This window comes from Pavona decussata, unplaced genomic scaffold (assembly GCF_977016875.1).
Source record: "Pavona decussata unplaced genomic scaffold, jaPavDecu1.1 SCAFFOLD_37, whole genome shotgun sequence".
Lineage (NCBI taxonomy): Eukaryota > Metazoa > Cnidaria > Anthozoa > Scleractinia > Agariciidae > Pavona > Pavona decussata.
The window spans coordinates 1,269,190-1,283,600 of NW_028145459.1; the positions used below are offsets into that span (position 1 = coordinate 1,269,190).

At 37.9% G+C, this 14,411-nt stretch overlaps 1 protein-coding gene and 1 pseudogene across 2 annotated transcripts; one reads left to right on the forward strand and one right to left on the reverse strand.

Annotated features, from left to right (window-relative positions):
• Positions 1-646: 646 nt before the first annotated feature.
• On the forward strand, positions 647-3,186 carry LOC146483924 (mini-chromosome maintenance complex-binding protein-like). Its single transcript, XM_085105059.1, has one exon. The coding sequence runs from the start codon at positions 647-649 to the stop codon at positions 1,802-1,804; it is 1,158 nt and encodes a 385-aa protein (XP_084961185.1). The 3' UTR covers positions 1,805-3,186.
• Positions 3,187-5,198: 2,012 nt separating this feature from the next.
• On the reverse strand, positions 5,199-11,715 carry LOC146483925 (microfibril-associated glycoprotein 4-like; annotated as a pseudogene). The gene is made up of 4 exons (XR_014863713.1): positions 11,371-11,715; positions 8,891-9,005; positions 7,750-8,168; positions 5,199-7,400 (listed from the first exon to the last, which is right to left on the reverse strand). The product of XR_014863713.1 is annotated as a microfibril-associated glycoprotein 4-like (transcript).
• Positions 11,716-14,411: the final 2,696 nt, after the last annotated feature.

The following is a 14,411-nucleotide window of genomic DNA, read 5'->3' on the forward strand; positions in this document are numbered from 1 at the left end:
GCATATCTCAACCTTTACTTATAGGTATTTTGGTTTTGGCAGTCAAAATAACTTAAACAGAAACTCGTACCCTTGGCCGTGAGTAACCGTCCTTTACTGAGATGCACGGTCATTATCCATGAAATTATTTTCCTCGGGAAAGCCTCAAGGGTTATTTATTTGTTTTGCTTAAAACTAGTACACATATTCAGATGATATATCTTCTAATTGATATTCTCCACTTTTCAAAACTTGATGAATGACTATGATCGGACTAATGGAAAAGTTCACGATCGATGAAAGTTTTGCATTTGGAGAAGATGTTGACATAATCGTACTTGTCAAATTAAGTCGATGCCGGAAAATCTGGAAAATGTTTGAAGCATAACAAACCGGCAAACTGACCATTGCTTGTGGTAATGGACTCCTGCTTGACTTTAGAATTTATGTAGTAAAAGGGTAACTAATTTATTCTTCTAATAAAAGACGCTTTCGATAAACATTTAAGAATAAAAATCAACGATAAAAATTTTGAATGACGTTTCGATAACTCGCTCATCATTTTCAAATTTTTAAAAGGTCAGATTGTTAAAAGGTCTTTATATATTAAGAATGCGTGTGAAGTCTCGTTGCACGTTTATTACAGTTACCAGTATCAGGAGCTGAAATGGAAGAAGTAATTTTGGGGCCTCTCTTGTCCTCAGCAGGTGACAGTAATGTTACCCCATTAGGAGCTGATCTTAATTTCCCACTTCCTAATGAGAGTGGTCCAGCCTGCTTGGTTCATTTCTATGATCAAGAGAGCAAGTTTAAGGTTAACGACATGGTTGAGTTCATTGGCGTCCTCTCTGTTGACCCTGGGCTTGCAATGTTTGCTGACCAGAACATGGAAGATGCACCTGACTCAATGGTCCCTGCTCCGGATGACCTAATCACCCCAGAAGAGCAAGCTGTCCACCATCCTCCATTATCACTTGTCCCGCGACTCCATTCCTTGACTTTTCGTCATTTGACTCACTCCAACCTATGTGTCCCTTATAACATCAAAGGGGAGTTGACCACACACCTCATGGGGCAGTTTGCTGAGGTGAGAGGGGAATTGCTGTCCTTCCTGACACAGGTTGCATATGGTGATGTGCTGGCTGCAGAGTACGTCCTCCTTCACTTGGTTTCATCAGTGTACAACTGGGCAGGAATTATGCCAGTTGGGAAGTTTGCACTAAATGTCAGTGGGTGTCCACTATCACAGTCATTTCCTCAAGAGGTGCACAAACTAGTTGAGCAACTTGTACCCAAGTGCCACTTCTTGTCCATGACACTGAACAACATGAACACTTTGAGCTTTATTCCAAAGATGGACTATACAGCAAACCGACTGAAAAGCAGCATCCTGCAGTTATCAGAAAGTTCAAACTTGATTGTGGATGAGACGGCTTTAGAAGCTGGGCAACTTGATGGAAATGGTGTAAGGAATGTAACAGCTCTGGGGAATGTCATCTCATGGCAGAAACTGGAGTATGACTTCAATTATTACAAAGCAGAGTTTACCACCAATCTTCTGGTGTTGATTCTGTCAGAAGGGAAGTCTCTGCTTCCATCAGATTGCCATGTGGTCCTCAGGCAGTGCAATGCACCCCAGCCAGCAGGGAGAGTTCTTGGCAGTATCTCTCCAGATACCATGGAGCGAATGCAAGCCTTTCTGGGTGTGGCACGACTGGCTGAGTACTCTTTGTCATCCGAGATGCAAGAAGTTCTTCAGAATGATTTTGAGAAGAGTAGGCAGCAAGATCATAGCAACATGACCGCAGAGGATTTTCATCTCTAACTGCAGATGTCACGTCTGATGTCTCTGAGCTATGGGCAAAGCACTCTGACGCCAGAGATGTGGAATCGCGTGAAAAAGATGGAAGTTGAAAGAAGAGCAAGACTGGTGTCTGTTAATTCTCACAACTAACTGCCATTGTATACATTATGTAGTACAACCATTAATGCTTGTGCCTAGCTAATCCAAACTTAAAGTTTATGACCTTCACTTTTCTCAAGATCAACTTCAGCTTTGTATAAACTATCATGCAACAGTCTGATATTTTTGGAGGAGCATTGCACAGTACAGTAGTTATAGTGACTGGAAACTTTTTAAAATTAAAATTGGCTTACGTTGAGTTAGGTCATTTTAGAGAAAAAAAGGCCATTACGTTATGTCAAGTACATTTGGCTGAGATAAGGAATGCTCTTTTGCAGTGAGTTTGTTTCGGAGAGGGAGTGATCAGTGAAAGTTTGCCAACCTCAAAGTCATTCTTATGAAAGCAGGGTCAAGTTCATGTTCAGCTTCTGACAGAAAGTTCTCTTCACAAGTGATACAAATTATGAGTATCCACATGCGCAAATTAAAAATCATGTTTACTTACCTTAATGCCAGTATTATGAGGTTTGTTGATCAGAAGTTTCACATCCATGTTGCAAGTAATACACGGCATGGTGTAAGAGGGGCATAAGGGAAGCTTTCAGGGGCAACAAAAACACTCAGCTACTTACCAATAATCAGCCTTGATACAAACATCAAAAATCGATCAGTGTTTAATGCAAAATCCTCGGACTAAAACTTTGGAAAAAGACATTTTGGCTTACCTTTTTTGTCATACCCAAAATAAAGCTACGAAGTTGTTTCACAATACTTAAATTGTAACACCAGAAGCAATTTAATGGTTGTATCTTGTACAGCAAAAAAGAACATCTGTTGTGATAAGCGACAGTGAAATTTTTCTAGTTATCTTATTGTATTTGTACAATGGAATGTTTTCGTTTTAGAAGCTAACAAAATCCTGAGCATGTGACATGCCCTCAAAAAAGGGCTGGCTATAATAACAAGATCACTGTCTTCATGGGGTGTTCAAAAACTAAGCAGGGTCCCTGTTTGAGAGAAACAAACTGTCATGTGTAACTCCACTTTAATTTCCCGCTTAATCCTCAGGCACTCACTTGGGAAGAAGGAGGTGATAATAATAGTTGATGATTGTACTTTCACCATAAAATAACCCCCACCCCACCCCCTCGCGCACACACACTCCCACCACCCCATACTTGAGTTGATAAAAATTGCGGTAAAGTAACAAATTGATCAGTAGAGAGTCTAAGTGTGGATGCAGATATTTAGGCATTCAAATTAATAAAAGAATGATTGAATGCGGCTGCTAGAAATCACTGTCATAAAAGCACCAAGTGGCTGTCATGGGGAGCGGCATATCTAGTGGGAGAGGGGAGGGGGGGGGGGGGGCTACAAGGCCCTGGAGGTGAAATTTTGTTTTAATTTTCCAGCTGGATTTGCCATAGAATCAAGTAATTGTTAAACAACCTTTTTTATAAATTTCAACTTTGTATCTGTCATGGCACCATATTTGATGAGTCTTAATTCTCTCAAACAATTATTTAAACTGGGGCAAAAAACCAGGTGTTAGTATAAACACAGTAGTCCTTTTGTAGCTCTTGTTTATCCAGTAACAAAAAGGTGTCCACTCTTCGATTGATTTGGATTGAAATAGATGGAAATTGAAATTGAATTAGTACCGATTACCTACAAGTATAAAAATGGATAACGATTGATTCAACAATTGGTATTTATTACTATCAACTGTTATCAGAGGCAATGTTCGTGTACTGAAAATCGTTGACACAATAATTCTGTCAACGATTACTTGTCTCTGATCTTATTTTATATTTGGTCACTCAATCTGCATAGCAAGATAATTGCCAAAATAATAGCAAGCTGACGCAGACAATGAGTGCTCAATGTTGTGACATAAATTCTGTTTGACAGTGAGAGAAGGATTTTGCATTGGCAGTCTCTTATGGGAGATCATTCCCCCCGGGGGGGGGGGGGGACCATATAAAAGTGACGGGGGTGATCGTCAGAAATGTTGAAAAAAAACCCTACTTGAAGGTACCAGATTTCTGTTTTGCAGGCGTGGTCTGAACAAGTTTTTACCCCTAAGAGGTACCAAATCGATTGACTGCAATCAGACATTAACTTCTAATTCTTCTCATATTTTTTGCTTCAATTCCTTAAAGGTACCACCAAAGCTCTGACGGAAATCACTTTAGAAACTTATAGGCCGCGATTTACAATTCACATGTAGCTAACTCAGTGTCAAGTTATGTGACTTTCTTGACAACAAGTTATGATTGCGAGAGTTTTACAACTATCAACAAACTACTAGGGACAAAAAAACTTTACAGGAACATTGTGGATCTTATCTTTACTTGCATCAGCGCTGTTTATGACATTTGAATCTGTAGGAAACCCTGTTGTTTCGATGTAGTATCGCTATGAAGCATTCCCTTGTAGCAAACAACAACAAATTGAGCGTTTTGTGTTTTCAGTTCAGAAAGAGGTGTGTATATGTTCAAAACAACAAAGCTGCAAGTTATTGCAAGATGGGTAATCATTTGTCGTTTTTTGCCAATTCATAGCAATAATCAATAATTTTTTTCAGTGAGTTCGATTGTTATCGATTACCGATATCAATCAATAGTAATCGGCGTTTGATATCGATTGTAACAAGTGATTTCCGATATCGATTGCAATCGATTGACTTCCTCTGGTATATAGTTCAATAACCTTTTTATTATAAACTAACCAAAAAGTATTGCTTGATCTTGTTGATTTCATTGTTGCGAAAACCAACAAGAACGTAACAAGACTGATTATTGATATCGTATGGCCGTTATGAGTCAATCAAAACTTTGGAATTGTAGTATCCAAGATGTAGTTTTTAAAAATTCCGGATATCACGGCTTTCTCTTTTATTTATTTATCCAATTCAAATTCGATTGCATTGCACGAAACAACCCAATAAATCTGAGGTCAGCTTAAAACATGAAATAAATGGAATAAACCGCCTAATATGTCATAGATAGTCTGCAATAATCAATCAATCAAAGACTTTATTACCGTGTCAAAAGTAGCTAGCCGAGGAGAAATACCCCTCTAATAAATGGGGACACTTAATAATACAATTAGAAGCCTATACTACCTATCAACTAATAAATTATTAAAACACTCATCATCAATCATCAACCAATAAAAACTTTTAAAAACCTAAGACTCGTTGTGTTATGAGTTACAAATAATGCAGTTCGAGCAATTGTTCATCTTCTACCATCGTACTTAAATCACATTTACGAATAAAACTACTCAGTGATGGTATGGTAGGGTCCTAATTTCGCCGGTTAGCCTGTTCCACAACTTAGGTCCCAGATAGGTTAGCGAATGTTTGCCATATTTCCTGCACTTGAGTCTGGGGATGGCGAACTCTGCTACCCTTAGATTGTAGGGTGAGCAATGCATGTAACTATATATACACAGTAAGCAACTAAAATACAATAAAGAAATGCATTTAATACATCATACATCATTGTCAGCTCAGCAACATATAAACCAACAACTGAAAAAATTTTTAAAAGAAATAAACTGACTATGGGCGCTTTTCATTCTACTGAAAATCTCAACACAATAGCACGAAAAAATAATAACATACATAAATGCATTTCTCTAGCATTAAGAGCATGATATTGCCCATTATTATTATAGTACAAACTCTTGATGTGGCCGCAAACTACTGAAACCATAAACAACAACGAAAGGAGTGCAAAATTAAATTCACTTAAAACCGTCTTTAACGTAACACTGTTTACTGAGTACAGGCTCACACATAAGTGTCAGTATGCTTTGCAACCAGCTTTGTTTCTTGAGAATTCATAATAAGAAAAATTTACAAGTGTGCATTTGAATCATGGAACTTACAGCTGAATTAGTAAATCAAGGGCCTGGCTAGATAGCGCCGACCACTCAACTGGGCCCGCGACGTATTTTTGTCAAATACAATTTATCGTCTAATTTTCTTTGTTTATCAATTGGTGCAAATTTTTAGTTCAGAGTCGCCAAACACTGTTACATGTTAAAGGCCAAGTAATACAGGGAACATTTCCTTTCAATTTGTCTCGCAACAAATATTACATTGCATGTGTACCTCTGTGCACAAAGTAGAAAGAAATGACGCGGCGTCTTCTTTACTTTTTCCAACATGAAATGTGCATGTTGCTTGCGGAGATGGTAGTACGGTCAACCTTTGTTGCGTTACAAGTTGGAGGAAGATGTTGCCCGTATAAAACTTAATTGTTAACGCTTTTAAAATCAACACAAACTGAATCTCTCCTTACGAAAATCACGCCATCATTATAAAATGAGGATGGCCCTTAGAGAAACGGGCCCTTCCAGAACACCTGAGAAAGAGGCTGGGCGATTCTGAGTTGTTGAAACCCCAAGAATCTTCTTTATATATGGCACGTGTACTTTCTTTGTCCAGCTCATACTACTCTCACACTCATCAACTGTAAGTTGACTCGCTCGTTTAATTACCCTGGATTACTGTTTTTGTTTTTCATTTATGCTATAATTAATATTAATTTATTTACACGTTTTCTTTCATTCTAAAACTACCGTAAATCAGATATCTTATTCATATTTATATAAATTCGCTGTGTAATTAGGTAAATAATTCTACACTATCCGCCTTGATTAGCAAATGTTTTTTGCGGGTCCAGTGTTATTTTCAACTGTATTTAAGTTCTACAAAGATTAATAAACTTGAAACTTGAAATTGTAAGTTTAAATTTGTCTGGCTGAGTCATAGCCAAGCTGACCTACTGTTGAAGTCAAGCCTAGAAGGAATGAATTCTTTACGTTATCCTGCTATATTCCTTATTTGGGTCTGTTTTTCCGAGAATAACCAGTCGACCTATAAACTCAGCCTCGCTAGGCAACTACTCTTACAGAATACAAACTACTTATTAGCTACATGAAGCAACTGATCCCAAAATTTTATGCTGTGTTATAAATGTGTTTACATTTCAACGTCTGAGAGTTTCTGATGGTAATTTCAAACGATTTGATTCACACGAACGACTTCACTTGTAACGAGAAATCGATAACAAACAACGACCAGTCAGGTGAATAAAGCCGGTTTTTCCAGTTCTAACCGTCGAGAAGGCCTTGGCAAAACCGTCTACAAGAAGAGACTTTCATTTTCTTAGAGTAACAGAACTACTGATACTGAATTAATTCACAAGAACACTACCCAAATTATTGTAGACTAAGTAACACAAATTTTGACCATGTAAGGATGGTTCGTTCTCATTCAGTGTTCGGTCTCATCTTCATCTCAACACGTTTCAAGGAATAGTAATGTCCTCTTAAGGTATACCAATTGATCCCATCAGCAAATGAGTCATGCCGTCCGCCAAGGTACCGTCCGTTAAGATTGGACCTGTGACATGCGTTGTACCACCAAGCGCCCTTGTACACAGCAGCACATGATCCACCGGCATTGTTGTAATCTTGATCTTTGGTAGAAAACTACGTACCGCCGAAAAGAGGAGAGAAATAAACGTATAGATTAAAATAGACCTTGCGAAAGTCACTTTTCAACCCTTATATAAGACAACAAGAAACTAATTTGCTTTTACCAGTAGTCGAACAAAAAATTCGAAGTTTCAATTAATACTTCACTTATTAACAGGAACTTTTTAAACAGATGAAGAGTTGATTTTTTATTTATTTATTTATTTATTTATTTGTTTATACTGGAGCATCTGATTTAGCTAATAAGAAGCAGAGAGAGTTTAAGCAGAGTCTTCATTAAATAATAAATAGACCCTAGAGTAAAATCAAATGTTTAACATTCAATATCAACTTAATTGGATTGTTTATCTTACTTGTGCCGCGATATCATTGAATCACCAGCCGTGCCACTGTATCCTCCAATCAAAAGCCGGTATTTATCCCCCCTTGTCTGCCACCTTAAAAGTTGTGTATTCGGCGTAAGTGATGTTCCCATCAAAGTCTTCCAGATCAACTCTCAGTTTCATGTCACCAGCGGCTGTCAAGCGATGGAGTTTGTCGTTTCCAAGCCAGAACTCGCCGCCCAGATTTCCAAACCCATTTTTGTAGGACTTCCAATCGAGGAAAAAATCAACAGAGCCGTTCAAACGTCTCTGAAAAACGGTCCAACCGCCACTGACCGTGGTCATATCACACAGCACTTGTATCGGTTTGCCGCCGTCTGGAATAATGGTGTACACACCACTGGTATTGATTCCAGTTTGAAGAAGCTGGGAGCAGCTTTTAATTGGCTCTGGAACTGAGCGTAGAAAATGAAAAAGAACGTAGGGATTTTATTATTGAAAGATTACATGAAATTTAGGGATTATTGCACTGTTTTTTATGTTCACCAAACTTATGAAAAGTTTCGCTCACCGACATGCCAACAGTCAGAAAACACACCGAAACGAATCCAGCACTCGATACATGTAACTTTTATTCAAAGGCAGAGAGAGAGTGAACAATACGCATTCGCTTGTATAACGTTGCAGAACTTTGTAGAATCACAACCTGCCAAAAACTACACAGTTCATGAATGCGTAAATAGTCTCACAACTGTCTCCAAGCAGTCTCTAAATCCATTGACATTAAGCTAAGAGTGTACGTGTATTTCCAACACTTATCTGGGTACATTTTTTCATGGCCCACACTTTTAATAAAACTTGATGTTGTTATAACAACCATATTTTGACAGATAGATCTTTTAAAGATGTGACTTATGCCGCTTCGTCGTGAAAAAATTTTCATTCTATTGTGGTAACAGATTTTTAGATCAGCTTCGTATCTTTGTACTCAGGTTTTCTTTATATTTCGGTTACTTTTTCTAGTTTTTGGGAACCTGTGTAAAGTTCAAAAATCCTTAATGACGATAATCAGCGTTTAGAAGTCATGACAATTCGCACGTCATCTGCTGCAATCAGCTTATGTTGCAGACATTAGGGGAAACCTTTTCGGACGTACGTAGTCTTGACTTACCACATGGTATCCCTGTGTAACCGGTGGCACATTTGCAGTGAAAGTTGTCTTCATAATATTCAGGGATGCAGATTCCTTTGTCGCCACAAGGCGTGCTGTCAGACTCACAGATGCTCTATTTTAATATTAAAAAAAAGCGACTGAGCCTTAAGCAATAGATAAGGGGTTAGTTTCTACAGAAAATGTGGTGTTGCGTTGGTTGGAATCTTGAAACGAATGATTGGTTTTATCAACAGAGTTGATAATCTAATTTTGCATCCGTAAACAGATTCGAGTAAACGAATCTCTTTACGGTCGCCAAATTAACCCATCAACTCAGATGCTAAAACTTAACATTCGTGAGGCTTAGTGACTTGCAGGTGGTACAGCAGGTGTTAGAAGCTATGGCGGCATGGGTGGCTATTCCCCTTTCTATATTTGTTTTTGCTGCACGCATTGTTAGCGCAAGACAAATATGTCTCAACTTCATATGAGTCCGGTAGCCAGGCTCGCTTAATGACCGGGCTCATATGAAGAGACCCAAAGTGGAAATCCTCCCGAAAAGATTCGATGATATTTGTGTATGGAAAATGCGTAATCGTTGCTAGTTGTCCCTGGGGAATGTCAGTAGCATTATGTAGCAGTGGCAACATAAATCTAAAGAGATAAAATCTCATTACAGTAAAAACCGGTACTGGACTTAAAGAAATTAAATGTAATTATTTTTCAAAAAATTGCGTTAAATTACGTTAGTTTGTTTTCTAGAAGAGTTAGTTAATTTCTGCGAAAGCCGAATTGCTTGCATTTTTCATGCAATCCTCCGTAAAACTGTAAATTTTATTTCTTCTAAAGCGGGTGATGGCAGACGATGGTGAATTACAGTGTAAATTTCAAAGGGAAATCACCGTAAATGGAGGTCCATGTTGTCTTTCTTCGAAACACCAAAAGCTGTTCATTAATGGTATGAAGTGAGAGCACGGAAAACCACTGGCGATGGATAGCCTCGCAAGCGGCAAGAAAAGTTTCAGAAGGCTGGAACTTTGTTCAGTTGGAATGATTTGCAGTAAGCAACGACTCCTTCAACTCATGTCAAAACGTGGAGAATTGGACAAAACCTTAAAGTAAGCTTTACTTTGCTTGAAGTTATTTAAAAAAGCATACATTAAGAGATGGATTTATCAGAAACTTAATCAGTACATAATATTTTCTTAAATTGAAGTCGTTTCACTTTTTTAACGGTCTACTGGCGAATCGGTGCGTTCAGTTATCATGTCAAAATGCGGAAAATCCATTTTTATAGCCTTTTTTCTTATTCGCCCTAGGAATAAAATAAGTCGGCCCCGCAGAAATTTTTACAGATTTATCAATGACAATGTCTACTGTGAACTACCAATACATAGTGTCATTTCTAGAACTGATATACTTTTTTGAAATTCAAGAAAATATGTTGCCTGTTTTGCCCATCAACTAAAATAGCTGAAACACTGTCTACTTCATTGACCGTTAAATTTATTTACAAATAATAAAACCATTAGCCACATATATTTTGCAAAGTCGAATAAATGTTTTAACTTTGGTGTAAGTCTTACGTTGTAGTATATTAACAGACTGAAGAAATGGTGTTTTGCATTTGGCACTTTTCACAGCAGCTTCTGAGTTCAAAATTGGAGTTTGTTTTGCCAACAAACAATTGATGTTACCATGGCAACAATGAAGTAAGGACGTTAATAAAGGGCGTTTTGGAACATCTCCCCTGAAGATCTCTTTGCATGCCAAATTTGAGGGGGGAGGGGGGGGGGGGGTTAAGAATTTTCATTTCCCACTTTGTTTGAATTTGACAGAGAAGTGTTCTTAAACTCGAATCAAACTTCACGTTAACCCAGGATTAACTTAATCGGGCTTCGAACAACTGGGCCCAGATGGCTACAAATTTTGCTGCTTAATTTGTATCATAAATACCAAAACTTCTGATTTCTCTCCTCTGATGAGAAGGGACAATTTAAAAGAATGAACGGTAGCGCTTTTTTACTTGGCATATTTAAACTTTTGGCTACTAATATTTGATGCAACTGGCAGATCCAGTTAGTTCTCTATCAGAAGTCATTTTTTCAACATTTTGCGATATGCATTTCCCACAAAATGACTGTAAAATTAAAAGCTTAGTATTCCTTGATAAGATACAAGATTTCTATACTCGCGTTATTAATTTTCTTCATTTACAAATTTGAAATTCAGTCTTATCTCGAATTAAATTTCCCTGCAGCTCGCTTTTCTTGGAATTTTAATTTCAAGGGGTATTTTTTCCTAGCCACAACAAGCTACTAATGAGGTAATGAAAAAGCTTAGGTCAAGAAATTTCTGAAAAATATAGGAAAGAGCACTTTCAAAACGACACATGTATGAAACATCTTCACCTGAATAACGGAGATTTAGTTCCTGCTCACGACTTCGGTAAAAGCTACATTGAATATTTTTCTCTTCGTTTTTCAGAGAAAGCTTACCTGTATCCCCCTATAAAGCATTTTTTCATCGTCTGTAAAGTTCTGATGACTTGTAAATCGATCAGATGCGCTTAACTGGCAGGTAAAGTTGTCTTCTTCGTTCAATGAACCAAAGTTGTAAGACAAACAACGGGCGTCTTTGATACACGCAAATTGGCAAGAGACTTCAGAATCCACTGATATCTCTTGAAATACACTTCCATTGAGTTTCTTTCCACGTGAAGCTTTGGCAAAGTTGATGGCTTCCAAGTCTGGATCAACAATGCGAATCACGGCGTAAACAGCCGCAACAGAGAACACTGTTAACCAGTAAACTAGATACATCTTCGAGCGATGTTTGTTGTTAACAGAGAAACAAAAACCCCTTAACTTTTCCAAGGTGTGTCACATATAGTATAGAGATTTTCAACCTTTAAATTATTAACGAGAAACAAAGGAAGACCCATTTACCCTGAAACCCATTAACGGAAGAGATCTCACATTTCAAGCCTTTAGGAACTTTAGGCGTGAATATACAATTTATCTGTAGCAAATCCACATAGTTTGGAGCATCAAAATCCTTTGTTGGTTTTTTGCCTGTCAATATTCATGTACCAGTGCCGTTCTTCATCATTGTCCAATTCACTACCTTTATTAGTAGCCGTTTTAGCCTTAACTGACTCGCAGCTCTCAGCACTAGGATAGAGCAGCGTTTTGTTCTTGAAGAGAAAGAAACGTCTTATTGAGCGACGAGACACCAAAGAACTACCCGCGCTTTCATTCCAGCTCCTACGAGCGCTTTCACCGCAAATATTTTAATGATACGCAATGTTAAAATTAAAAATTAATTTTCAGATTTAAAAATAAACAAATTTTATTCAATTTGGCTCGTAAACAAGTGCGAAAATTTCACTTCCTCGTTAGCTGTTCCTTGAACTTTACAGTTTCGCACTCAGAAACCCTTTTCACCTCTCGGAACAGAATATGCCTGCGGACAAATAAATGATTAGTTTAAGGCCATTTGACCACCGTAAAGACATTCTATTTCACGTTTGGAGCGTAAGCCCTTCCTCAGAGCGAATCAAGGAACTGTCGGTTGTATGTGTTTACACACTGAACAGTAGAGATATGTTATTAGTGGGAGCATGGTATCGTGGAAAACTAATTTATTCTTGCCACGGAATGCCCTGGCAAAATAGGGAAAATGTCGCGCACGAGTAAATTAAAAACAGTTACCAGTATCCGGAACTGAAATGGAAGAAGTAATTTTGGAGGCTCTCATGTCTTCTCTCCATTCCTTGTTTTCAGTTCGTAACTGAATTTACCGTCCTTATTCGCCAACTCAATAAAAAAGATGAAAAACACCACAATAAAAATTCCAAGGAGTGAGTTAGTTATCTCTGCAAGTGAATTCTTTGGCTGCTTAAACAGCGTTCACCAGTGACAATTATACAGCGCGGTCTAGGGTGCGGTTCATCACTGACACTTCTGCTGCCACACAGGACTCAGCACTTGTTTGACCTGAAGAGGAATACTCGCTGTACACCTGATAGCTCTGCTCGCTGTGTCTGTCGTACCCTTTGCACATTGGATCACTAATTTCCTTTAAACGCATCAGCATCTCCCTATTTATCATGTCCAATTCTTCAGTTTTTGACTGACCAACTATAAAATGAAACTTTTTGAGGCCTCTAGCTTTTTTCAGTATATTCTTAGGGCAAATACATTGCTCTCCGAGTTAGCTATACTTTACCTCTGATTGCGGTACACTACGAATTAAGTTATAAATTATCACCTGTACGAGCATCATGCTATTTCAGTTTACTATAATCATATGCACTTGCACATCTCTCACACCTCTATGTAAACCACATGCTAAAATTTAACATGGCTACTTATTCAATTGACGTCTAACATTTTGAATGGCTGTTTCGTATGGTCTGTATCTTCGTTTTATGCTGAACCAACATACATCAAAAGTAACCGACGAGGGAAAAGAAAACGCCAACGAATTAAAGTGACGGTGGTAAATTTAAAACAGAATTCAAGTTTTTTAAATATTCTTTGAAGGCAGGTTTGATGTAACAGCAATTAAACAAGAGTCTAGAATATTTGTTATTCATTTCATGGGTACATATACAGTACTACGACTATTTACGACATCAAAGCAAATGAACAGTAACGATAACATCAACTTCTTTCCAGATAAATTTCCTTTACACTCCCTAAAGTTTCATGCCGTTTGCTCAAATATTAAAAAAGTTTTTCAGGTTCATGCTTTGCATGTTGAGATTGATTGTTTTCCGTATTAGTACCTTAACGTGCAACAAATTTCATGTTGCAAAAACTAGAGGCTGCGTCTACTTTCTGCAACACGAATATTTGTTGCACGCGGTGGTGTTGATAAGGGCAAAAAACAATCTCAACTTTCAATGCAACAGCTGTTGTTGCGCGACAAATTGAAAGACAATGGCGTTCATTCTGTTTAACAACAACAACAACAACAACAACAACAACCCACTTTCAGATTTTGCCACAAATATAAAGCATATGAAGAAAAACATAAAAATCAACTTAATTAGGGAAGAAAGCTACCCAGAACACTAATTTGAGAATATATTTCAACTGCCCGTGAAAGGTTAAGTAGAACAAAGGCTTAGATCGCAGTTATTTTAGCAACTTATACAGTAAGCAGTTGCGAAAAGAAAACCTGTGAAAGTCGGCATTCGACCATATGACCTCTTCGATGCCGGTATAGTGCTCTATAAACTGAGCTATCAAGTCAACTGGGAGGTCGTTATATCGTGAGTTCGTGATTTACCTGTGAAGCGTGAAGGGTGACTTAGGCCCGGTTCAGACGCGGAACTTTTCATGAGCCGAACCTAATGCATAAATTATTATAACGTATTTCAAACAAAAAAATGAAATAAATAAAAAAAAAAACGCAGACATTTCGATTAGTTTTGCTTCAAGTAAATTAAGTTCGGCGTCTGAATCAAAAAGCGGGATTTTCGTGATTTGGGCCGACCTTAATTTGAATAAAGTTCAGCTCATGAAAAGTT

Excerpts from the sequence above, each read along its gene's own strand:
- LOC146483924 (XM_085105059.1), top strand. The coding sequence starts at position 647 with ATGGAAGAAGTAATTTTGGGGCCTCTCTTGTCCTCAGCAGGTGACAGT.